The sequence below is a fragment of the Rhipicephalus microplus genome, chromosome 5 (genome assembly GCF_043290135.1).
Source record: "Rhipicephalus microplus isolate Deutch F79 chromosome 5, USDA_Rmic, whole genome shotgun sequence".
NCBI lineage: Eukaryota > Metazoa > Arthropoda > Arachnida > Ixodida > Ixodidae > Rhipicephalus > Rhipicephalus microplus.
This window is the reverse complement of record NC_134704.1, coordinates 4,430,521-4,455,614: the sequence shown is the minus strand read 5'-3', so window position 1 is coordinate 4,455,614 and position 25,094 is coordinate 4,430,521. Positions and strand designations below refer to the sequence as shown.

Here is a 25,094-nt window from a genome sequence, read left to right as displayed (position 1 = left end):
CCGAGGTCGGACTCGCTTGGGTACATGGATACCAGCAATCGTATCAGCAATTGTGCCCACCCCTGGCTTGAACAGTGACTGGAACTCTGTTAGGAAGCTCGCGATGTCTTGTACACCATGTAGGGCTGCTTCCTGGATGTGGCCTTCTGGCAGCCGAACACCCAGTGCGCAAATCCAATTCCTGCCGAGCAGCATCGGTGACGGCCCCGTGGTCAAATACAGAGGAAGGGTTGCTTCCCTGTTGCCAAAACGAATGCTGACCTAGGCCTGGCCTTGGACCTGGGAAAGCTTTCCCGAGTAACTTTGTAGCATGACGCCTGAAGCCTCGACGGCCCCTCCGGGGAAGGTCTTTTTGAAAAGCTTGTCAGCCATGACCAACCTACTGGCCCTCTTGTCCAGTTCCATGGAAATGGGGCACCCACAAACTTCGACGATTAGTACGTATGGAGGCACAGACGACAGGACACGGCCTGTGTGCCACTTGTCAAAAATAGGCGGATCCTCGGTCACGACGTTGAGCCTGGTCGCGGAGAAACCCAAGCCTGCTGCTGCACTTCACCGCCACCACTTGCGACGACTACCCTGACTTTGGGCTGGTCTGGAACCTGGACTTAATCCAGGCTGCGGCTGTGGTCCGCTGTTCTGCTTCCCCGTTCGGCATACTCATGCCAGGTGCCCAGTTTTTCTGCATGTGAAGCACTGCGAATGTACGATTTGGCACTGTGAGGGGGAATGGGCGCCACCGCAGCAACTGCATTTACCGCCCCTCGCCACCACCTTGTTGAACGCTGCTTCGGATGATGCCGCATGCGCGAACTCGCCGGCGTTTTTTGTCCACGCGTCTATAGCCAGCGCTGCTTTCACCACGTCGTCCAGCAAGGGGTCAGGAAGTTTCAGATGTGTCTGCATGGCAAGGTTGGTTATGCCGCAGACGAGAGGGTCCTGTAGTAGTGAGTCCAGCTGTTCCCCGAAAGCGCAGGTACTCGCCAAACCTCGTAGAGCAGCAACGTACCGCCTGAGGCTCCCCCGGTGGCTCCGGTTGTTGAAACGGAAACGCCCCATTAGTGCAGATGCCGTCAGACTGAAGTGCAAGCGCAGTGTCGTCTTGGTATGTGCTGTAGCTGGTTTTAGGAGGCCGAGCAGAAGACTGAACACTTGGGTTCCGCAACTTGCCAGGCAAATGTCCTGTTGTTTCTCCTCGGGCATGTCGTTAGTGCGGAAAAACATGTAAACTTGCTCCTCATAGATGGGCCAGGCAACCGTCTCCCTCGAACGGCTTGATCTTTCCGTACAGTGACGTGGCGTCAGATGCGGGGGGCGTTGTTTTGCCGCTCTCTATGGCGTGGATCAACTCGTTGACTGAACTCGTTGCTAGGGTCACGATCTGCCCCGAAGATTGTGGATGAGAGGGAGGGCAGAGGTGCTGCTCTCTAAGAAGGACGACCCCACATGCATAACGGAGTAACAGCTACTGATTGACGAACAGCACTCGTTAGTGTTTATTATCCAAGCACGACCAAGGTTGCCTGCCGAACTTGGTGAGGTAATAAAACTAGGCTAGACAGGGCACCACACGCTCGTTGCTTTATTTCTGTCGTAACTTATTGTTTGTAATTTCTTGTAACAGTAATTTACTTTTATCTTCTGTTAAAGCACCAGGATGATGCCTTTTTCGGAGGGGGGCACCGCCATGGCCCTTTTACAAGCTTTGTTATCACCCAGTTACACCGTACGTGATTCTCAGCACAAACCGCACATGCACTTTTCGAGAAGCTTTGGGACTGCAGTAGATTATTTTGTCAAGATTACGCCCACTTTGTGAGCAATACAAATTATTCTGGAACCTATGTCGCTGCTACCGATAACGTTAGAATATTTGATGGCTAGTGTATAAGTGCCGACACGCTTCGCCGCTTGTCACTTGATCGCCGGTTGACTGCTACCAGTGCCCGTGTGTTGCTGTAATCTGTGCTTCGGCCACGTCATGACCCCGTAATAATATAATACAAACGGTAAAGGACCTTCTAAAAAAACTGTAGATTCCTACTTGGCCTTGCTGGCATATCAGGACACCCTGTGCATGAACAATTTAAGCCCTGCACAGCATCTCTTGGAAATCGCCTCCGCACTCGCATCCCAAAGACTGAAAAGCAGCTTCAGCGTCCTTGCCTCAATGGCTAAGTATTCGATCATCAAAATGATGCTACACACAGAAAACACGTGGGAGACTATAAATTTTAACTGAATAAGGGCGAGCACACAGACCTGGACACTGGAACAAGAAAATGCGTACACCATAAGCGCAACTCGCAACTTGAGTTTATTTGAAAGAAAGGTAGGTACATATACATCACTTTTGTCACATGACCTGGCCGTTAAAACACCAAAAACACAAATGGGGCTATAAAACACGTGCCTAAGATCAGACCCTCAGAGTGCCGATGATCTGAGATACGTGTTTTATAGCCCCATTTGTGTTTTTTGATGTTTTACCGGCTAGGTCATGGGACAGAACTGATATATATTTACCTACCTTTCTTTGGAGTAAACTTTAGTCGCAAGTGGCACTTATGATGAAAGCATTTCGTTGTTTATTTATTCATGATACCTTACAGTGCCCGATAGGGCATTGAGTAAGGGGAGCAAGTACCAAACAAAAAATATCAGAGAAAAATGCATCAGTAAATACAGGCAAACAAAATTGAAAAAAAAAAAGATACAGTGCAACTTTTTACACATGGCAAAAAACAGCAATTATCACCTGAGAAAAAAAGCAAATATATATATATATATACACATATGTGCAGTGCAGACACTGCGGAATCAGGGCGTCGATGAAGTATATATAAACATCCTGGAAGAAATCTACAGGGGATCAACTACCACCATAGTGCTTCATAAAGAAAGCAACAGAATACCAACCAAGAAGGGTGTAAGGCAGGGGGACACAATCTCCCCAATGCTATTTACCACATGCTTACAGGAGGTTTTCAGAAGCTTAGAATGGGAACAGTTAGGGATAAGAGTTAATGGAGAGTACCTTAGTAATCTGTGCTTCGCCGATGACATCGCATTGCTGAGTACCTCAGAGGACGAATTGCAACTCATGATTACGGAGTTAGACAAGGAGAGCAGAAAGGCGGGTCTTAAAATGAATCTGCAGAAAACGAAAGTAATGTACAACAACCTCGGAAAAGAGCAGCGCTTCGAGATAGGTAATAGTGCACTTCAAGTTGTAAAAGACTATGTCTACTTAGGGCAGGTAATAACCGCGGAGCCGAACCACGAGATTGAAGTAACTAGAAGAATGGGGTAGAGCACACTTGGCAAGCACTCTCAAATTATGACAGGTAGATTGCCACAATCCCTCAAGAGGAAGGTATATATACAGCTTTATCTTGCCGGTACTTAGCTACGGAGCAGAAACCTGGAGACTTACAAAGAGGGTTCAGCTTGTGGGGATCTGAGGCGCGCCCGCGACCATTTCGCGGGCATTCCGCCACACGGCCACACCCTTTTGCTTTTCTGCTCTGTTAACACCACATGGCGATAGATGGCGCCACGTGCGGGCAAAGCACGCGGCACGCGCGCGCCGAGGCAGCGCTCTTTTCTCCGTGGTCGGCGCCGGGTAAGTACGTGTTTTCCTTCGTCCGCGTCCCCTTTGGGAATCGTCGGACTGTAGCCTGCCCGGGGTGGCCTTGGGCACCCCGGCAGGCGTGTTTACTTGAGTGCTAGCTTCGGTAGCGTACACTAAGCCCACAGCGGTGCCTAGTGCTTGAAGTGGTCGTACCACAACGAGCCGCACTTGCCGTAGGCCCACACGTACGAGGTTTGCCCTAACACTCGCGACCAGGCCCATTGGCCATCGTGAGAGTGCGCAGCATAGCCGCGAGGGACCTTTTCCCGACCGGCGTGTCAAAGCTCGCCATTGCCAGCTGCGACGTGCTCGCGGTTTTCCCTTATTGTGAACGTCCGCGTGCGGGTGCCTTTGCTACTCGCGTCCCGGGAGCGGACGTTGTACTGTAGTGCGGGGTGCCACCAAAGGCAATAAAGTGTTGTGTTTTTGCATTAGAACACTGTCTGTCGGCCGCACCGCGCTAAACGCCTTGTCAGTTGAGCGCGCGCGGAGCGGTGCGCTACACGCGAGTGAACGGAGTAGTGGCCCTGTGGCTCGCTAAGCGTGAACCCGCGGTGATCGTCCGCTGTAGTAGCAGCGGGGTCACCATACTGGCGCCCAACGCGGTATCAAAGGCTCATTAAGCCTTTGGTTAGGCTTAGCCGAGTCAGCCCGCCTTTGCGAATCAGGCTCGCCGCGTTTACCCGCGTTATGTCTGCTCCGCGTGAGTTCTGTCCGCTGACGATTTTAGCAGATACCGCATTGCTCGAGAACAGGGCCAGTGCCCCCCTTGAGCATCACAATCGCGCACCCTCACTTGTCACAAGCCGCAGTCGGGATGACACGAGGCGCTAGGTATCAGCTCCCACTGGAGAGGTAACGTGTTTTGGGTCCGGGGCCATAGCCCAACCCGAACAGTGCACAAGGGCAAATTGGACTACTACTGCTCCCTTTGGAATGCATGGCAGTTCCATGTCACAGCGCTCCGAAACGGCTCTCAGTGGAGCTTCCGCGGCGCAGATCGGCACAGTGGCCTCAGCAGTTGCCGAATTTTGCCCGCTGGCTGCTACGCAACCTAGCAGCCCACCTCATTTCGAGCACGCGCATGCACCGCTAGCCGCAAGTGGCCTAGCATTTTCACTTGAAGCTGCCCCAAGAGTCAGCTGTGAAAAACAGGCGCTGCCCAAAGTGGCGACGGCCGGTATCCATTCTGAAACCGCGCCGCTTATCGAGCTTGGAGACAGTTCCCCATCGCTCGCCCGCGCCGCTAATGCACCGACAGCTTCCTTTGAAGCAAGCGCACAGACGCTGTTGCAAAATGCCGCCCAAATGATTCAGGCACTCACGGGGGCAGTCCAAACGCTTTCGGCCGTTCCGAAACGCTCTCATCCCGCTGTCATGTTGGCCGTTCCGACCTACAGCGGGTATGGTGATCTGCAAAGTGCAAGAGATTACCTGGACTCCCTCACACGTTATCAGAGAGCCATGGGTCTAGACGACCAGGAAGTGCTGGGACGCGTCGTCCCGGCTGCACTGACGGACACGGCGGCCAGGTGGCATCGGCTTTCCGGCCACCGAGCAGCAACCCTCGATGAGTTCCACGCAGCCTTCCTGCGCGAATTCTTACCCGCTGAGTACGAGAGTAGGATGCGGCGCGAGCTCGAGCTCCGCAGACAAGCTCCTGATGAGTCGCTTCAGGAGTACGTACGCGCGATGGAAGACCTTTTTTCTATCGCTGAGCCCAGAGCCTCGAACAAGGAGCGCGTCGAACGGGTGATTAGGCAGGCACACCCGACTTTTTCGGCGTACCTGCGCGGCAGTCGCTTCCGTGATTTGGAGGAATTGGCCGTCGAGGCAAAGCGCATCCAAGGCGACATTCTCGCCGTGCGTTCCTATCACCCGCCAGCCAGCGAGGCCCTTGAACCGCGCTGCGCGTGGGGAGGGGCCATGACCCTTCCTCAGCGGCAACAGCCCGCGGGAGCTGCTTTTGCGACTACCGCTACAAGTGGGCGCGCGTGGGAGATAAGCGATCGAGCTTTAGATCCCTACACGCACGGGAGGCGTGCAGCCGGTGCTGCATCGCAACTCGACGCGCGCGAGCAGGGGCGAAATTCGACCCAGCGCATCACCGGTGGTAATGGTGCATTCAGACGACGGACCGAATCCCGATGTGATGGGACAGACGGCGCGTCTCGTGACCTCACATCAGCGATTCCCCTCGTCCGCGACTCGTCCGCGGGGCTCGCAAACGGATGACCGCAACCTGTTTCTCACATCGGGATTCTGGCGGGGGAAAGCCGATACTTCAGCGGATTAGCTCGGGGTTTCTGGCAACTAGTACACTTTTCGTCTGCTCGCGGCATGTCCTCCATGGCTCGCGAATAGCTGCATGACTGGTCGGCATCATCTACGCTTGAGCATGGTTTACTTAGTTTCCGGGGGCTTTGTTCTCAGGTGATTAAATACGCAGAATTCACTTTTGGTGGTTCGGGAAATGTCGCCGCCGTCGTTTGACACGCGAGATTCTTAGCCGTCATGATGGTGAAATTTTCTAACTTCTGCAACCGGCAACGTGCCGCTTCTAAAAAAAGGATGGGAGACGCGTTCAGAAGTTCTACAAGTGGGGAACAATGTAGTTGAAAGAACATTCTGCCAGCAACTCCCTTTTCTCCTGAAAGAATAACACTCCTCGTTCATTTGTCACAACGCAACAGACATCGCAGTAGCGTCGCTTCTTGCGGGCATCCATGTTGAATACTCTCAAACCGGTCTGCTTACAGCGCGCGCGGGTGAGCGCCGAACCTGCTGTCGAGGGTAATCCGGCTGTTTTCCCCTAGGACACCGTCCGTCGTGTGGATGCGCCTGCAGGCGGACCATCCGCGGATTAGCTGTCCGCGTCCACGACAAATCCGGATTCGGTCCGTCGTCTGAATGCACCATAACGGTCGTCAGAGCGGTTACTTTGATCACACGGCGAACCGACCCCGGCAGCTCGAAGCTGCTCCGTCTCGGGAAAGGGACCGCGATGGAGTGCGCTGCTTCCGCTGCCGTCAACGAGGGCACATAGCGAAGGAGTGCTCCGCCTTTGTGCCTCCTGTGAGGCAGGGAAACGGGAGCGCGGGCCGTTCGTGAAGGCACGAGCGGCCGAAGCCTTGCTTCTCCCCTCTGTGTATCGGGCAAGCAGTCTTTCTGGTGCGCACGCGCCGTTTATTTCGGTCACCATTGTCGGTCGCAAATTCTCGGCGTTGCTGGACACGGGCGCAAGCGCTTCGTTGTTTGGCGAACAGGTGTTGTCCCACTTGCAGAAGCGCTCGGTGCGCTTGCGGGACAGCCGAACGACATTCACCCTTGCGAAAGGCGTGGCCCAGTTGGCGGGCGCCGCGAGGTTGACTGTCAGATGGGGAGGCCGAATGAGACGCGCACGTTTCGTTCATTTTCCAGGGCTCAATGTTCCTGTGATTCTCGGTCGGGACTTTCTCCTAAAAACCGGTATCGTAGTGGACCTTGCGAATGGAGGCTATTGCGACGGACCTTTTTCCGAGCTAAAGCCGTTCATCAGCCCACCGGCGCTTTCTGTTGCCTGTGCAGTTGAAGCGTCGAAACCGTCTCACGTGCAAACTTCGGGGGCAGGCCCCTGCGCTATGCACTCGTCGGCTCAAAATCCCCATCGGGATCGAGCGGCACGACACGAAGAGGCTCCGCATCCTTTGATCGCCTGTGCGACTCAATTGAATGATACACAGAAGGCTCGTCTGTCGGCATTGTTACGCGAATACGATGAGCTCTTCACCGATCAACCCGGCTGTACCGATTAGGTGAGCCATTCGATCGAAACTGGCGACGCGCTTCCTTTGAAGTGCAACCCCAGGCCCGTCAGCCAGGCCAAAAGGCAGGTAATTGACGGCTTGCTGGACGAGATGCTTTCAGCTGCCATTGTTCGCCGTTCGTCCAGCGCCTGGGCGTCTCCAATTGTGTTGGTGCCTAAGAAAGATGGCAGTTATCGCCTGTGCGTAGACTATCGCCGTCTCAACGGAGTGACTCGTAAGGATGCCTATCCGCTCCCCACGATTAGCTCCATCGTAGGAAACCTCGGCACTGCGCGGTATTTTACCACATTAGATGCCTCCAAAGGTTACCTACAGGTCCGGATGGATGAGCGTGACCGGTGCAAGACCGCGTTCACGTCCCACAGAGGGTTATTTGAGTTCACTCGTATGCCCTTTGGTCTTTTCAATGCTCCTGCGACTTTTCAGACTTATGGACCGCGTCCTCGGGGAAGCAAAGTGGTCTTACTGCATGTGCTACCTCGACGACATCGTGATTTATTCACGAACCTTCGAAGAGCATTTGGCCCACATTGCCGATGTGCTCGAGAGGGTGAGAGCCGCCGGGATGACGTTAAATCCCGCAAAGGCCCAACTAGCGGGAACGAGTTCAGTTACTTGGCTTCACGCTGGGCGAAGGCTCCATTGAGCCAGATTGGGAGAAACTTCGAGCAATCCTCGATTCCCCCGCGCCCAAGGACGTACGCGGCCTGCACCGCTTTGGCTTTTACCGGTCTTTCATTCCGTCCTGTGCCCTAGTGCAGGCGCCCTTGACCAAGCTCTTGGGTAAGTCAGCTGAGTGGCGATGGGGACCTGAGCAGCAAGAGGCGTTTTGCCGTCTGTCTAGCGGCATTGCGGAGACGGCGCAGCTCAAGCTCCCCGACCTGACCAAACCGTTTGTTGTCCAGACTGACGCAAGCGATCTGGGATTAGGAGCAGTTCTCCTACAGGAATACGATGGTGTGTTGCAGCCGCTGGCCTTTGCCAGCCGCTCGTTGATACCCGCGGAAAGAAATTATTCCGTGACCGAGAGGGAGTGTCTCGCCACCGTGTTTGCACTGTGGAAGTTTGATGTCTACCTTGATGGGACGAAATTTGTGGTGCAAACAGATCACAGCGCGCTTAGCTGGCTAATGCGGCTCTGTGAGCCTGCAGGCAGGCTAGCGCGCTGGGCTCTCCTAATACAGCATTATGACTTTTCAGTGCAGTATCGGAAGGGGAGCACTAACGTGGTAGCTGACGCGCTATCTCGAGCCCCAGTGTCTACCAGAAGCCTGGATCCCGGTGCGACAACTGCTAGCGGTTCCTTTGCGCAAGCGAGCGGCGCGGGCGAAACGGCGGCGGAGCCGCCGAGTGGAGAAAAGGGTGGTGCGCCGACGAGCAAACCCTTTCCACGGGCCACGCAAGCAGCACGCCGCGAAGCGGGTGAGAGGAGGAGCGAAAGGAAAGCGAACCCGTGACGCGAGTGCGAGCGGAGGCGAGGGCTGCAGTCCTGAGTGGGAACGATACCAAGCTCCCCTTTGGGAGAATGGGAATCGCTTTCAGCAGACAAGAGTTACTGAAGGCCCAGCAAGATGATCCGTTTTGTCGCGAGTTGAGCGACGGTCTCCGGGAGACTGAGCGCCGAGACGCTGCTGGTAGTGCGGCGGGCGCAGGGGGACGGGAACCGGCGTGTGTCGCTGGGTCCCCCGCGGATACATACTTGCTGGACCATGATGGACTCGTGCTGAAATACATAGCCACCGATGAGGAGTCAGTGGACACGTTTAAGGTGGTTGTACCCAAAAGTCTGAGAGGCGCACTGTTGCGAGCCTCTCACGACGAGCCCATTGCCGGTCACCTGAGTGGCTCTAAAGTTTTTGCGAAACTGATCAAGGTTGCGACTTGGCTTGGCATGAAGCGTGACATTTTTCGCTATTGCCGTTCCTGCCACGTCTGTCAAACGGTGAAATCAAGGGGTGGCAAGCCGCCCGGCTTGATGAAACCGATTGTCAGTGAGCGTCCATGGCAAGTAGCCACCTGCGATCTAATGGGGCCGTTCCCCAGGAGTAAGCAGGGGTTCATACATCTGATGGTAGTTGTTGATCATTTTTCCAAATGGGTGGAGCTGTTTTCGCTACGGAAAGTGACAGCGCGAGCGGTGCTAGAGAGGCTACAGGAAGTGTTTTGCCGGTTCGGCTTTCCGAAAAGACTGATCACGGACAATGCGTCGTATTTCACCGCTCGGGTGTTTGGTGATACGTGCCGTTCCCTAGGAATAGACTACTGAACCACTGCGCCCTACCATCCTCAGTCCAAATTGACAGAGCGAACCAATCGTACGCTCAAACCGATGTTGGCGGCCTTTGCCGAAAGTCAAAGGGACTGGGCAGACCATTTGAGTGAACTTGCGTTTGCCATCTGAACCTCCGAGTGTCGCTCTACTGGTTTCTCTCTCGCCTTCATTAATTTCGGAAGGGAGTTGGCAAATCCGGTGACCAGTGTCATGAAATGCCAGCTCGGAGACGAGGAAGAACCGGCAGACTGTTCTGCTTACGCTTCCACACTTCGGGACAGGCTTTGTCGAGCTCTTAGTAGAGCGAGGCAGAGTTTGGCATCGGCCAGGGCCGAGCAAAAGGCCCAGGACAACCGAAAACGTCGCCACCTTTCATTTAAGGTGGGTGACCGCTTCCTGAAGCGCCACCACGCTCTTAGCAACGCGAGCAAGGGTTTCTCAACTTCGCTCGCTCCAAAGTGGCTTGGTCCGTACCGAGTGGAAAAAGCTTGGACTCCACTCGCGTACTTGCTGAAAGACCCGCTTTCGGGAAAACTCAGCCGTGTTTACACTGCAGACCTGAAAGCCTTTGTGTCGAGGTCTGACGAGCCTGCGCCAGCGCCCAGAGGCTCATCGCGCAAGCAACGGCGCACACCCAGCGCGGCGGAGCGCATTCGGACCACGCACCGGTATAATCTGAGGAAGCAGTCACCTTAGTGATTTCGTGCCGGACGACGGGCTTATTTCCGCAACCGAAGGCCCCCATTTATACTGTATAGTCTCAGTTAGCTAACTTCTTTACAGCCAGTGCTTGCAAAGAAGTCGGCTCCGCCCAGTTACTGCTGCTGATTGTCATTTGAGTGTTGTTGTTTCCTTGATGTTTTTTTCCGTGTTTTCTTTTTTTATTCTCGCTGGAGGAGGGGATTGTGAATTGGTGCTTTAGCGTGGAGAGAGGGACAAAGGACACTCTGCGCTTACTTTGCGGGGCGCGTTTGGAGAGACCCGACCATCGGAGGTGTGTGTGCGTGTGTGTGTGCGTGTGGCAACAACTTGAGAAGTTACCGACCCCTACACCACCTTGCACTCTGGAGGTGTTCGGAGAGCTGCGGTCGTTAGGCAGCCCGGTTGCGCCCTGCTCCCGACCGTCACTGATAAGCTCTGCTGGCCTTTCTATCACGGCTTTTGCACGAGGCCAGATGTCGCAGACGCTGTGCACGACTCGACCGACGCCGCAGGACGCCTTGCAGCCAGTGTATTTGGCGAGCATTATTCCAGCAGAAGGGCCGGCTGTCGCAGCGAGGTCGATCCTAACCTTCACCGAGGCGGCGTTCGTCGGACTCGCAGGGCTGTCGTCAACATCGACGAGACAAAGGTGAGCCCGTTCCTCGCATGAAGGCCTCAACCAGAACCCTCCCCGTACCTCTCGCACGCCAAACGCAGTCACCCAAGTCAGACATTACGTGACACTTCCCCTCCGAGCTGTGGACGCGCTCTTCCGTGAGCATCATGAACTCCCGTTATTCCTCTTCCGCGGAGCCCTTGTATTTGTCAAGTGTATTCTTGTGTTGTTTATTTTTTTTCTTCAGCAGCAGTTGCAGAGCGAGGCTGAGGCTAGCTGTTGCCCATTGCATGACGCCTTTCCATGCATGGGCGACGACCGGCTGCCTTTGCAGACCGGTATATAGGGTGAATTAAGGAGAGGAGGATGTGGGGATCTGAGGCGCGCCCGCGACCATTTCGCGGGCATTCCGCCACACGGCCACACCCTTTTGCTTTGCTGCTCTGTTAACACCACGTGGCGATAGATGGCGCCACGTGCAGGCACGGCACGCGGCACGCGCGCGCCGAGGGAGCGCTTTCTTCTCCGTGGTCGGCGCCGGGTAAGCACGTGTTTTCCTTCGTCCGCGTCCCCTTTGGGAATCGCCGGACTGTAGCCTGCCTGGGGTGGCCTTGGGCACCTCGGCAGGCGTGTTTACTTGAGTGCTAGCTTCGGTAGCGTACGCTAAGCCCACAGCGGTGCCTAGTGCTTGAAGTGGTCGTACCACAACGAGCCGCACTTGCCGTAGGCCTACACGTACGAGGTTTGCCCCAACACTCGCGACCAGGCCCATTGGCCATCGTGAGAGTGCGCAGCATAGCTGCGAGGGACCTTTTCCCGACCGGCGTGTCAAAGCTCGCCATTGCCAACTGCGACGTGCTTGCGGTTTTCCCTTATTGTGAACGTCCGCGTGCGGGTGCCTTTGCTACCCGCGTCCCGGGAGCGGACGTTGTACTGTTGTTCGGGGTGCCGCCAGAGGCAATAAAGTGTTGTGTACTTTTGCATTAGAACACTGTCTATTTGCTGCGCCGCGCTAAACGCTTTATTAGTTGAGCGCGCGCGGAGCGGTGCGCTACACGCGAGTAAACGGAGTAGCGGCCCTGTGGCTCGCTAAGCGTGAACCCGCGGTGATCGTCCGCTGCAGTTAGAAGCGGGGTCACCATAAGCTTAAATTGAGGACGACGCAGCGAGCAATGGAAAGAAAAATGGTAGGTGTAACCTTAAGAGACAAGAAGAGAGCAGAGTGGATTAGGGAACAAACGGGGGTTAAGGATATCATAGCTGAAATCAAGAAGAAGAAATGGACATGGGCCGGGCATGTAGCGCTTAGACAGGATAACCGCTGGTCGTTAAGGGTAACTAACTGGATTCCCAGAGAAGGCAAGCGGGTTAGGGGGAATCAGAAGGTTATGTGGGCAGATGAGATTAAGAAGTTTGCAGGTATTAATTGGCAGCAGCAAGCACAGGACTGGGTTAACTGGCGGAACATGGGAGAGGCCTTTGTCCTGCAGTGGACGTAGTCAGGCTGATGATGATGATGTACAGTGCAAAGCATTTTCACACAGAGGAACAGCATTTCTTATTCTATCAAACAATTTTTCGCCAATCACACACACTCGCAAAAAAAAGAATGAAAAAAGAATTCGCGAAATAAGAAATAATAGTGATGACTTGATACTATTTCAAGAAATGCTTGATGGTTACTGATAGATGCAATATTGTCGGAAAGATCATTCCATAGAACAATGGCTCGGGGAAGTGCTAATGAATTTAAAGAGTTAATTTGTCCACTGATGTGTTTAATGCTATATTGATTATGCAAGGGGCACGATACGTGTGAAGGCACTTCAAGTGGTAAGGTAGATGGCCTGATACTATAAAGATACTTATGGAATAAAGATAAAAGAGCAATGGAACAATGTACATTTAATGACACAAGCGCTATGTCACGTTTGATCTGCGTTAATTTGATCTGCATCTAATTTCGGGCAAACGATGGTTTCATAGGTGAGTTGTCTTAGACTGCTTGATGAGTTTCACAAGTTCCTGCGCAGGTATCCAAGTGACCTGGATGCCTTGACATAATGGTGTTAATATGCATGTCCCATGAAACATTGTGCTTGAGATGGACGCCCAAATATTTATACGATGATGCCTCGGATACTAATGTCCTATCTATGAGGTATGAAAAATCGAAATTGATGCGCTTGCGGCTGACAGTGATAACCCTGCATTTAGTAGAGTTAAGACTCATCTGCCATTTGTCACACCACTTTGTAATTAATACGAGATCGTTTGGAGTACGAGGTGATCTTCAGCAGATTTAATTGAGCGGTAAATGATGCAGTCATCAGCGAAAAGACGTAGGTTAGAAGATATGCCTGTGGGTAAGTCAATGTTTATTAGAAACAGTAAAGGAACAAAGACACTGCCCTGGGGCACACCTGACGTTACAACAAAGAGAGATGAGGTAAAATGGTTAGGTGAAGTAAACTGCTAAAAGAAAGAAAGTTACAAAGCCATGATAATGTTAACGAATCCAGACGGAGAGCTGATAATTTCGAGAATAAACGCGAGTGTGCTACACAGTCAAATGCTTTAGCAAAACCTAAAAAATACAATCCGTTTGAAGATTAGCGCCCATGTTAGAGTGCAAGTCAGTTGTGAATTCTAGCAGCTGCGCATCACATGACAGTCCTTTTCTGAAACAGTGTTGCTGAGGAAAAAAGAAGGAATTATGTTCAAGATGAGTGTAAATATGGGAGGTGATAATGTGTTCAAGTAACTTACAGCAAATGCATGTAAGTGATATGGGTCGGTAGTTATGCGGGGAATATTTATTACCGCTTTTGAAAATTGGGATGACCTTGGTGATATTCCAGTCTGTGGGTAATAAGTCTGACGATAATGATTGCTGAAAAATATAGCAAAGAATTTTACTTGATATTAGGACTGTGTTTTTTAATTTTTTAGAGTTAATGTTGTCAACTCTAGCACTGGTTGAGATTTCCTATGAGATTAGCGTGGCCTTCAGCGGAGACATCAATCGCACTCATGCACTGATAATCATGGTCAGGAACAATGGGTATGTTGGAATGACCTTCCCTCGTAAATACAGAAGCAAAATATCTGTTAAAGAGGTGCGGGCATTCGCTATCATCAAATGGCTGCTGTTTATCGGCACACAGTGAAATGCGATTCCTAATAATATTAGGAGACAACACGTCAAAACTTCTTTAGGATTAGATTTCAAGAGAGAGGAAAGATCCTGAAAAAAAATATATTTTTTAAAAATTTAGAACGGCGCTACTGTAGCTTTTTAAGCATTCACGATATTTTTCCCAAGCCGATGATGTAGGTGCAAGCTTAGCTTTTCTGTACAGATGCTTATTTTTATTACGATGACGGTTAAGATGTTTGTTAAACCAGGTATTAGTTTTATCGTTGGAAATGAACATCACTGGAACGTATCGGTGCACTAAATTTGCTAGCACGTTCTTAAAAAGCACTCAGTTCTGCTCAATAGTCCTATAAAAAAACGAAGGTAAAAATGTCTGAACAAAAAATTTGATAAGTGCAATATACATATCCTTATAATTAGTTCGATTGTAATCGCAGATTTGAGTGACCGTGCTACCTTAAAATGCAAGAGGAATGGTAAATTGTAATCGGATAAGCTTGTGATCACTACAACCGTCGAGCTATGAAACGTCACCAATTGACTCAGGAGTATTGCAGAAAATGAGATCTAGAATATTAGTACCGGGAGTTGGCTGATTAATTGCTTGGAAAAAATAGAAGTCTAAAGTGAGGTTTATGAGCTCTGTTGCATTTTGGCAAGAAGATGACAATTGAGACCAATCTATTTGAGGAAAGTTAAAGTAATCAACCAGGTAAGTAATGTTCTAGTGTCTGTGTCTATGCGCGCCCTTATTCATTTAAAAAATGAAACAATACCAACTAGCCCAATTATCGGTGCTACTGGATGACTATAACAGGAGACATGCGGCTTCTCTTCCCCGCCTAGAGCCAGGGGAAAAAGTTTGGAGAGTGGTATGGACTGCCCTGCCATTGTCTTGGCACCCGCCCAACGCCCATGCTCATATGTGGTTGTAACAGCAAAAGGCATCAATCACTGCAACCGAAGACATCTTGTTCCGTCATGCCGAATGGAATGACACTGAGGAAATGGACAACTAACTTGGCTGGATTGATTATCACATTAGAGCACGAGGAACAGACCGCAGGCAAGGAACTGGCTATCCTCCATGAGACAAGTGTGAAAGAACTTGAAATTAGATAGAATCCACACACGGATAATCTTATTTTATTTGAGGGGCCTTCTCAAGGTTATGAAAGAAAAACGTGATACCAAGCGGTTCGTTCTTCAAGCTGCTTCCAGAAAATTCGACCTCATGGGATTTGTTGCGCCATTAACCATAGCTATAAGGATCTTCTTCCAGAAGTTCTGGACACGTGTAATAGCATGGCATGAGCAGCTACCTCCGGATCTTCAGGATGAGTGGTGTGAATGGGTGCATCAACTACCGCTTTTGCAGAATGTTTCCATGCTGCGTTATCTTGGCGGCGGAGCCAAATCACCCGTATCACCTAGAGAGCTACAGGTGCAAGTATTTTGCAACGCAAGCCCTTCGGCATACGGTGCAGCACTTTAGGTCGTACCGAGCTGTTCAGCGAAGCCCAAATTGCTGATCGCAAAAGCCCAAGTAGCACCACTCAAGACAATAACACTGCCACGGCTAGAGCTTCTGGAAGCCTTGATTGGAGCAAGACTACTTTGCTATGTGTCAAGTGCACTCGCGGGCTTCGATATCCACTGTACGTTGTGGTCGGACTCCACAATCACACTTTTGTGGATAAAAGGCAACATGACGAAACGGAAGCAGTTTGTGTCGAACAGAGTGAAAGAAATCAGGAAAAAAAACAGATCCTTCTATGTGGAGGTATTGCCCTGGTCATGTGAATTCAGCCGACCTGCTCACACATGGAGTTTCTATGGAGAAATTATCCAGTAACATGTGGAGACATGGACCAGACTGGCTATGCGAATCGGAAGACCGATGACCTCAACCACCGTCAGAAGCTATCAGCACCGACGACAGGATTTCTTGTGAAATGATTGCCTTGAACATTGCGATATCCAGTAAGACAACGTCGGTACCAGTCCTGGACATAAACAGTTACAGCAAAATTGAAAGGCTACTCAGGGTCACGGCCTGGGTATTCAGATTCATTGAACGCTGCTGAATGAAAATCGCAGTGCACACTAGATTTCTAGAAGCTGAAGAGATTGCTGAAGCTGAAAATTACTGTATCAGGCACGCACAGCAACAATCCTTCACAGAAAAAATAAGCTCAATTCGGAGAGGCACAAGTGCAAAGCACGACTCTATAATCAAAGACCTCAAACCGTTCTTGGATGACAACAGTACCCTTCGGGTCGGTGGGCGCTTGTTACACCTTGAAGCATCTGAAGAGGTAAAACTCCCAGTCATCCTCCCGCACGATCATTGCCTTTGCACATTATTGACAGTACGAGCACACTGCGAAACTTCACATGGAGGCGTGAGAGACACTTTGTCACGGTTAAGAGAGCAATATTGAATCTGCCAAGCACGAACACTGGTGAAGAAAGTGATACACGAATGCTATACTTGCAGACACTTCAGTATAACAATACATAACAATACTGATTGTTGGCCCAGTTGGTACTTGCTTACTGACATGCTTTGGCCGCAAATAACACACACAAAAAGTAAAGAAACACTCAACGACAAGCACAAGTGGAACTTCCAACTAAAGTAGACCGGGCGCAACTCCAGACTTAAGTAACGACATACCGACACGCGCAGTCTTCACACAGCCTTACGCTATCCAGCTATCGAACAATCTCTTCACCGATAAGTATAACGTCACTGACGGTTCGGTGATACAACTTTCACCTTTCTTCTTAATGTAATATGCTTTCATCAACTCACGTGCAGTTTTATGCCTACTTCTACCTAGAATATTAAACTCGTTAAAACGTGGTACACACCCGCACGCTTTACAATGCCTAGGCAAATGTGCCAGGCCATCTTTCATTAAATTCAATTCATGCTCCCTAACCCATTCATTCATACAGTGCCCAGTAGTCCCGATGTATGAGTTGTCATAAGAAAAGGGAATCTCATAAACAACGCCTTTGGCACATTTCCCGAGATCGTGCCATGTTTCCTGCCGCATCCCTGATGGCTCGCTTCCACCCCCCCGAGCAGTTCTCGGGCACAGCTTTCTTGTACTGTGTGTACAGCGACAAACTTTCTTGTGCTGTGTGCACAGCGCAGAAGATGCAAGGTCAGGGTCGCTGCGCCCCACCACTGACGGGTGGCGAAACATACTCAGAAACACTTTCATTTTATTCCGGAGAGGTGAGATGGCCGTAAGAAAAGAAGCGCGCAGGTGCAGTCTAGCCTGCCCGTGTTGGTGATGCACGTTTACGGTTTCGATGTTTTTGGCTAACATAGCCATTTCTGGTTTTGGTAATTTGGCAGAAACAATATTGCTATGATACTGAGGGGACACGTGAAAGAAGAGAACGAGGTTGGCATGAGCGGTGATCGGCCAGATCCCCACTCTCTCGCATTCATCATCTCTTTGTAAATAAAGGCATCTCGTCGTAACAAGATTGGTGGAAGGTGCGAGGTACAGCGGAGCTATCCCAGGAGAACGATCACGGGAGTGCTACCTCAAGAACTACGCAAAAGCCGCCGACTGGCTGGTCTGCCACCGCTCTCTATGGATCCGATTGCTGACGGCGACACCACATACTCTTCGCCTGGCGCTACGTGGCCCCGACACATAGTACCATGAAGCTTCTCTGGGAGGGTCAGAGAAGACGTCGACGAATGGCTGAAACACTTCAACCGTGTGAGTAAATACAATTGTTGGGATGCGGTCTCCCAGTTTAACGTCTGATTGTTTCTTCAAGGGACGGCATTGGTGTGGTTTCAAAACCACGAAGAAACAATAACGACCTGGGAAGCGTTTGAGAAAGAAATAGCGAGCTGCTTCGGAGACCCATTGATGAAGAAGAAGCGCGCTGAGCAAACTTTGATGCAGCATGCTCAAGTCCCCGGTGAAACATGCACAACGTATATTGAAGAGATTCTGAAATTGTGCAAGTCTGTAGACACACCCACGAAAAAAGATGACAAGGTTGGGCATCTCCTCAAAGGGGCTGCTGAGGATGTCTACAACTTCCTCATCGGCAAGGACACCTTGGTGTCTGTAGCGGACGTAATCCAACACTACCGCACGTTTGAGAGCCTCAAGGCTAGACGCATCCCTCCCAAATTTGGTAGACTTGCCAACGTCACCACCGTTGCAAGTGTCGACGTTCCTCCAACATTCTCCTGTGATCTTGCCTCAATGATTAGGCAAATCGTATGCAAAGAACTTAGACGACGTGATGCTGCCAACCCGCCCAGGGCACCTGCTAGCAAAGCCTCCCCGCCATACGACGCAATGTATGCTGCCGTTGATGCCACGCTATATAATGTGCCCCAATCAAGAGCACCTGAACCCCCAACCAACAACCTACATCATCGCCGCAATTTCCAGAACGCCTCCCACCAACCACCTACAATGGTGTCTTCGTGGGACGATCATGGGTACATGGCGCCTCGTGGAATGTTTGGCGACCTGCGTGAGGCCCCTGTGTGCTATAATTGCACTTTCCGTGGACATGTGGCTCGATTCTGTGGTCAGAGGCGTCGCCCCCAGCAGCGCTACTACGAGGGATCATCAGCTTCTTCTCGACAAAACCGCTGGCGCGGTGGTATGCCCTTGATGCGGGACGCGTATGTTGGGGACGACTTTAGCAAACGACCCACAGTGATACACATGTAGGACGCAGTTTCCACCGGAATTCATGCGACTCGCCTTCCTCCGTGCGAAGCTTGACGCCCCCGCAACACGCCGGTTCCGTTCCCCATCTCCTGGTCGACGCGTCACTTCCCCGCCTCCGGAAAACTGGGTAGTGCGGTCAATAGAAGTGAGGTCGCCGAACATTTTTCACTACATCCACCTATGCCTCCACCCGTTTTTATGACGCAAAATAAGGTCTTTGTGCTTATTTATGGACTTCCTACGATGGCTTCGATAGATACCGGAGCAGCTGTTTCAGTGATAAGTCTTAACTTCAATTTGCAGCTAGGACATAAAGTGATGTTTCGCTGGGACAGTTGTGCATCATTTCGTGCAGTGAGCGGAGAGACACTGTGCTCGATCGGCGTGTGTGTGGTTAGTGTCACTTTGGGCGACAAGAGGTTCGAGGCTGAATTCGCTGTCCTGACCGGCTCCACTCATGACGTCATCTTGGGGATCGATTTTCTACGCGAGTGCGGTGCTACTGTAGATTGCGGTGCTGGCAAGATTATACTAGCGGCATTTACTGGTGATCCCAGGCACTGTCAAGGATCTATCCCCGTCATTGAGAATGTTGTCTTGCCGCCCAACCCGATGAAGACCGTAAGCGTTCACTCCTCTGCCTCGAACGCCGGCACGTTTGATGTTCTTGTGGAGCCCATTCCTCTCAACTGCGCCAAGAAAAACGTGCTCGCTCCACATTGTGTTCTGTCGATCAGTGATAGGCGATCGGCCTTATGAATGTTGAACTATTCAAATAAACCTGTCATGCTAACCTGCAGATTGCAACTCTCCTTCTTCGAACAAAATGTGACCAGTTTTATTGCATCTTTAAGCGACGAAAGCGTAGATCCTATTCGTGCAACGTGCCATACAGAAGCAAACTTCCCGAGTATGGTAAACAAGTCGCTATTATCAGAGAAACGTCAAGCTTTGGTCGACGTCCTTGCGAAGCACGCTATTATATTGGACTTTTGCTGAATGAAGAGCAAATAACTGTACTTGAGTCGCATACTCGCCACGGGATTGACACAGGATCCGCTCACTCTATCCAGCAGAAACCATACCGTGTCTCATCTACGGAGCGCAAGGTCATTGCTCAATAGGTAGAAGAGATAATTAAGAAAAGGGTCATCCAAGAGTCGTGTAGCCCTTGGGCTGCCCCTGTGATTCTTGTCCGAAAGAAGGATGGTACATGGCGATTCTGCGTGGACTACAGACGGCTCAACTCTTATTAAAAAGAATGTCTACCCGCTTCCCAGGATTGATGATGTCATCGACTGTTTACATTCGGCATCATACTCTTCCTCCATGGATTTGAGATCTGGTTATTGGCAAATCCCCATGCACCCGAATGACAAAGAGAAAACGGCCTTCATAACCCCAGATGGTCTATTTGAATTCAATGTAATGCCTTTTGGCCTATGCAACGCTCCAGCCACGTTTGAGCGCTTCATGGACTCTGTTACGTGGGCTAAAGTGGGAAGTTTGTCTTTGCTACCTGGATGACATAATTTTTGGCTGTACATTCGATGAGCGCAACCATCGTCTAGACATTGTTCTCACCTGCCTTGAGAGAGCTATGCCTATGCCAGTCACTGTTTAAGTAAACCGGAGGGAAACTATACTGTCACCGAGCAGGAATGTCTTGCGGTCATATTCGCCGTGCACAAGTTTCGCCCTTATATCTGTGGACGCCGATTCTCGATTATCACGGACCACCATTCTTTATGTTGACTCACTGGACCCATCTGGTCGTCTTGCTCGTTGAGCATTACGATTGCAAGAACATGACTTTGAAGTCTGTTACAAGAGCGGTCGTCGTCATGCCGACGCCGATTGTTTTTCACGGCTTCCCCTTCCGACAACCGAGTGGGACGCTTACAACTTTGATGAATATTTGGCTGTAGTGGATACTCTGTTTCCTGACCTAATAACTTTTGGAGCAGAGCAACGCAGTGACAACAGTCTCGCTTCTTTCTTTATTTCCGGAACGAACGGTCAACGTGGTTTCGTCGCAAAGGATGGCGTTCTTTACAAAAAGAATTATGCTGGCGAAGGCCCTCGCCTACTTTTAGTTGTGCCTACAAGTCTACGACAACACGTACTTCGAGCAATGCACAACAACATCTGGCCATATGAATTTTTCTAAGACATTTTATCGCACGCAAAGCTTCTTCTGGCCGAAGATGCGTAAAAGTGTGACTGCATACATTGCGAGCTGTGAGCAATGTCAACGCCACAAGCGTCCTACAACTCCGCCAGCCGGACTACTTCATCCCATAGCACCCCCGGGTTCACCATTTGACGTCGTCGGTGTTGACCTGCTCGGCTTTTTTCTGCGATCCACCAACGGCAACCGATGAATTATTGTGGGCGTTGACCACCTCACATGTAACGCCAAAACTGCGGCGATTCCTGCGGCAATGGCCACTCATCACAGTTCATGCTGTCGCCATTATATTACGCCATGGATCCCCCCCTGTGTCATCATCAATCAGTGATCGCGGGCGGCACTTTGTTGCAGATGTTGTTAAAGACCTCCTTCGTCTTTCTTCGTGCCATTTTCGTCACACTACCCCGTATCACCCACAGGCTAATGGTTTGACGGAACGAACTAATAAGACTCTCGTCAACATGATTTCCATATACATTAATTCCGGACACAAAACATGGGACGCGATCTTGCCTTTTATAACTTTCGCCTACAACACTGCACAGCAAGAAACAATGATACAGTCCATTTTATCTGCTCTACGCACGCCAACCTTGCACAGCTCTCGACACTATTCGTTTTTCCGAGACTAATCAACCTACTCTGGCCGAAATCATTTGCCGCGCAAAAGAGGCCCGGCGCATCACCTGTCTTCGAACTTTCGTCTCCCAGAAACGCTCTTAGAACCGTTACGACAGAAGTCACGGGCATATATTGTTTGAGAAAGGTGATTTGGTGTGGTTTTGGACGCCGCTTCGCAAGCGAGGCCTCTGCCAAAAGTTTCTGGCCAACTACACTGGTTCGTTTGTTGTCCTGGAACGTCTCAGCGATGTCACGTACGTGATATCTCAGCTGTTGTCAACTGGCCGCCGCTCAAGCAAGACCAACGTCGTTCATGTTGCCCGTTTAAAACGCTATCATCATCGCAACGAAGCCTGACTCGCCCAGTGGGCATCGTCTGCTAAGGGGGAATTGCTACGATACTGAGGGGACGCGTGGAAGAAGGGGAGAACGAGGTTGGCACGAGCGGTGATTGGCCAGATCCCTGGACTCTCGCATTCATCATCTCTTGTAAGTAAAGGAATCTCACCGTAACAATATAATCACTGCTGGCGCCTGCACTTCGACTTATTTTGCCTGGACGGCTAGAGTCTCCACAATGCTGATATTGTAAGTTTCCTATGAAAGAAGGTGGATTTGCGAGATCGGGCTTCAAACGTAGAGCCTATCCGGCAAACAGATTACGTTACAAAATTTTTACATTCCACAAAGACCCGCCCATGCGCAGATTCTATTTGGTAACACAGTAACATAAAGTGTACGTACCATCTAAATGCCACTATTGTGCACCATTTCACTGGAGCAACACAATCCACAGAGCAACATATTGGTGCCATGATGACCAATTCAAGATAAGACAATTCATTTGCGCGCACACTATTCTAGGCTACGCTAGCTAGCTTCATAGGTATGTTGGAATGACAGTGACTTCATGACCGAACAGCATGAGCAGACGATCGAGAGGGCGACGGGCAAGTAGCATTTTTTGTGTTTTGGTGCTTGACGTCATCACAACTTGCCGGGTTGCTGCGTGAAATCACCAGGATTAGTACTGTAGCCTGACGTCAAGTTAGTGTCGATCTCCGTAGGTGCGCTGTGAGAAATGCGACTTTCATATCAAAATAAAATATCTTAACAGGATTTGCTGAGCATTATACTTGCTCAGAGTCGTCTCTATATAGTAGAATTGTATGGCAGAGTAAACTCGCCTCCAAAAAAAAAGGTGTCAGTATCTCTTCAAGTGAAGACAAATTTATTGTGCAGCGAGTTCATTCATATCTTGCTCTTGCTTATCCCCTAGTTGATACAAATAGCAAAATCAAGTGTGTATGCAATTATGTACATAGCATCTAAAAGGGTCAATATCGTTTCAGTTTGGTACCAAATTTTACTTTTGCTGTGTCTAAAGGTACATCGGACGTAACCGAATCCCAAAAGCTAGAGGTATGTTGGACGCACCCGAACACAGAGAGCCTAAATATACGTCAGGCGCGTATACCCGTAACCAGGAGTCTTAAGATGCGTCGGACGTCACACTTTCTCGCGAGCTTGCACTTAAGTGACTTCAAATTCGACCAGCTTGTCCATTGTCTTTTCGCACGATTGACCTCGTGGACCCGCAGAAGCGCGGATCAGGGAGCCTAAAGATACATCAGACATTGCACTTTCTGGCCTACTCAAGCTCGGTTTTAGCACTTGATGAAAAAAGGAAGCGGGCTCTCCCGCGCTGGTTAGTTTTTGACAGACGATCGCAATTGCAGTTTCAAAAAGCATCAAGTGAGGCCGCACCCAGAATGGTTTCCAGGCAAATTCAACTGCCAACATGGACACGGAAAACCACGATTACATGGGCACCGCACAGACACTTTTTTGCAGCGAAGGCCCTAGGTGCTGCTATGATCACCTACGAGAGGTTGCAACTATAAAAGCGTGACCCCCCCCCCCCCCCCTTTCCAATCACTGCCGAGGCGAACTTCTACGCGAGTCTGCCCCGTCTTTCCGCTCATAAGGTCTGCTAGGAGAGAACGCTCGCAAGGATCGTGGAAACAAGCACACACTTGTCACGCAGATGGCGGTTCGTCGTTTACACTAAAACTGAAGGCGCGTTTGGCGTGGGAGGCGACATGACACGCACTTTAATAAAATCATTCATATTAAGGCCTAGAAAAATCTATCCGACAAGTTATCACGCCTTCAGTTTTGTATCAGTAGTCCTTTAAGGAGGCATTCAAACTGGCGACTGACACCACCGACCGCGACGCCGTTCGTCAACCCCGCGATGCTGAAAGTTTTCCGTTGTCACGGCAGAGTTCGCCCGTTCCTTGTCGGTCTTTTGCAAACTGGTATGCGGTAACCGCGACCCACAATATCGCGACGGCCGACGTATCTTGAGGCTCGCGGTTCCGGGTTCGTCTGACGTACAGTACCTTCAGCTTCTGGGATTTGCGCACAGCCGACGTATCTCCCGGTTTAGCGTCCGACGTATATTTAGGTTTTATTATTCGGGCACGTTCGGCGTACCTTTAGACACAGCGTTTTACTTTTCCACCTGTAGCTATGAAGATACGCTCAAAGCTACAGAAGTATGCAGGTAAAGTTGGGAGACGAGCATACGGCCGTTAGATTTCAAAACGTGTAATTGGCAGCATCACCAATGAATAGCCAAGATGTATGCCAAGTAAGCAGGAAGAAAAATACACGTCTGCACACATTCAGACTTGGCATCTGACCGGTTCAGCACACACTCATCCCATAGGGCAACAGAATCGTTATCAGACAGAGGCTCTCGAAGAACTGTCATCCTTTTGCACTTACATCGAGTTGGCGTTATAACGTAGAACGGTGTTTAAGAACGAGATACATGTATCACAGCATATCACCTTTCTTTCGTTTCCCTCGTCGTATTCTCACAGGGCATAGAAACGCCATGACAGGTGCACGAAAGTTAGCTCCGAAGAAACTTGCCCGCTTTCATGACGCCCTGCAGAATCCCGTCGCCATTCACTGCACTCACAGAACACTTATCGGCACTCTTAGTGTTTGCGTTGGTGCAGCTCCCGCAGTGGCAGTTGTTACAGCTGTGGCAACAGAGAATATCAGCTAAATTCCTTTCCTAGTTCTACGGCTCAACGACAGGTTACGTCCGTGGCCTGTGGGCAGACCATGGAGTTTCCTATGACGCAGCCAAGCACAGACAAAGTCTGTTGTAAGACCCGAACGTCTCTGTTGGCACGTTTGTAGCTGATGCGACACCTGGGAGCGACAACAAAAAGCGCACCGTTTGGTCAAGTGTTCCCTGGTATGATTGCAACCGCTAAAACCCGCGCAAAAAATATTCCAAAAAAAAAGTCTAAAAAATAGCTTATTTTTCTGCACAC

The 25,094-nt window shown here is 50.5% G+C and overlaps 1 protein-coding gene across 1 annotated transcript in view; it reads right to left on the bottom strand.

Annotated features, from left to right (window-relative positions):
- Positions 1-24,935, bottom strand: part of Dlish (Dachs ligand with SH3s) — a 47,538-nt gene extending 22,603 nt beyond the window's left edge. Inside the window, exon 1 of the mRNA XM_037426335.2 lies at positions 24,597-24,935. Within this exon, the coding sequence (XP_037282232.1) occupies positions 24,597-24,645 (49 nt within the window). The 5' untranslated portion in view covers positions 24,646-24,935. The remainder of the gene's footprint in view (positions 1-24,596) is intronic.
- Between the last annotated feature and the right edge of the window lie 159 nt (positions 24,936-25,094).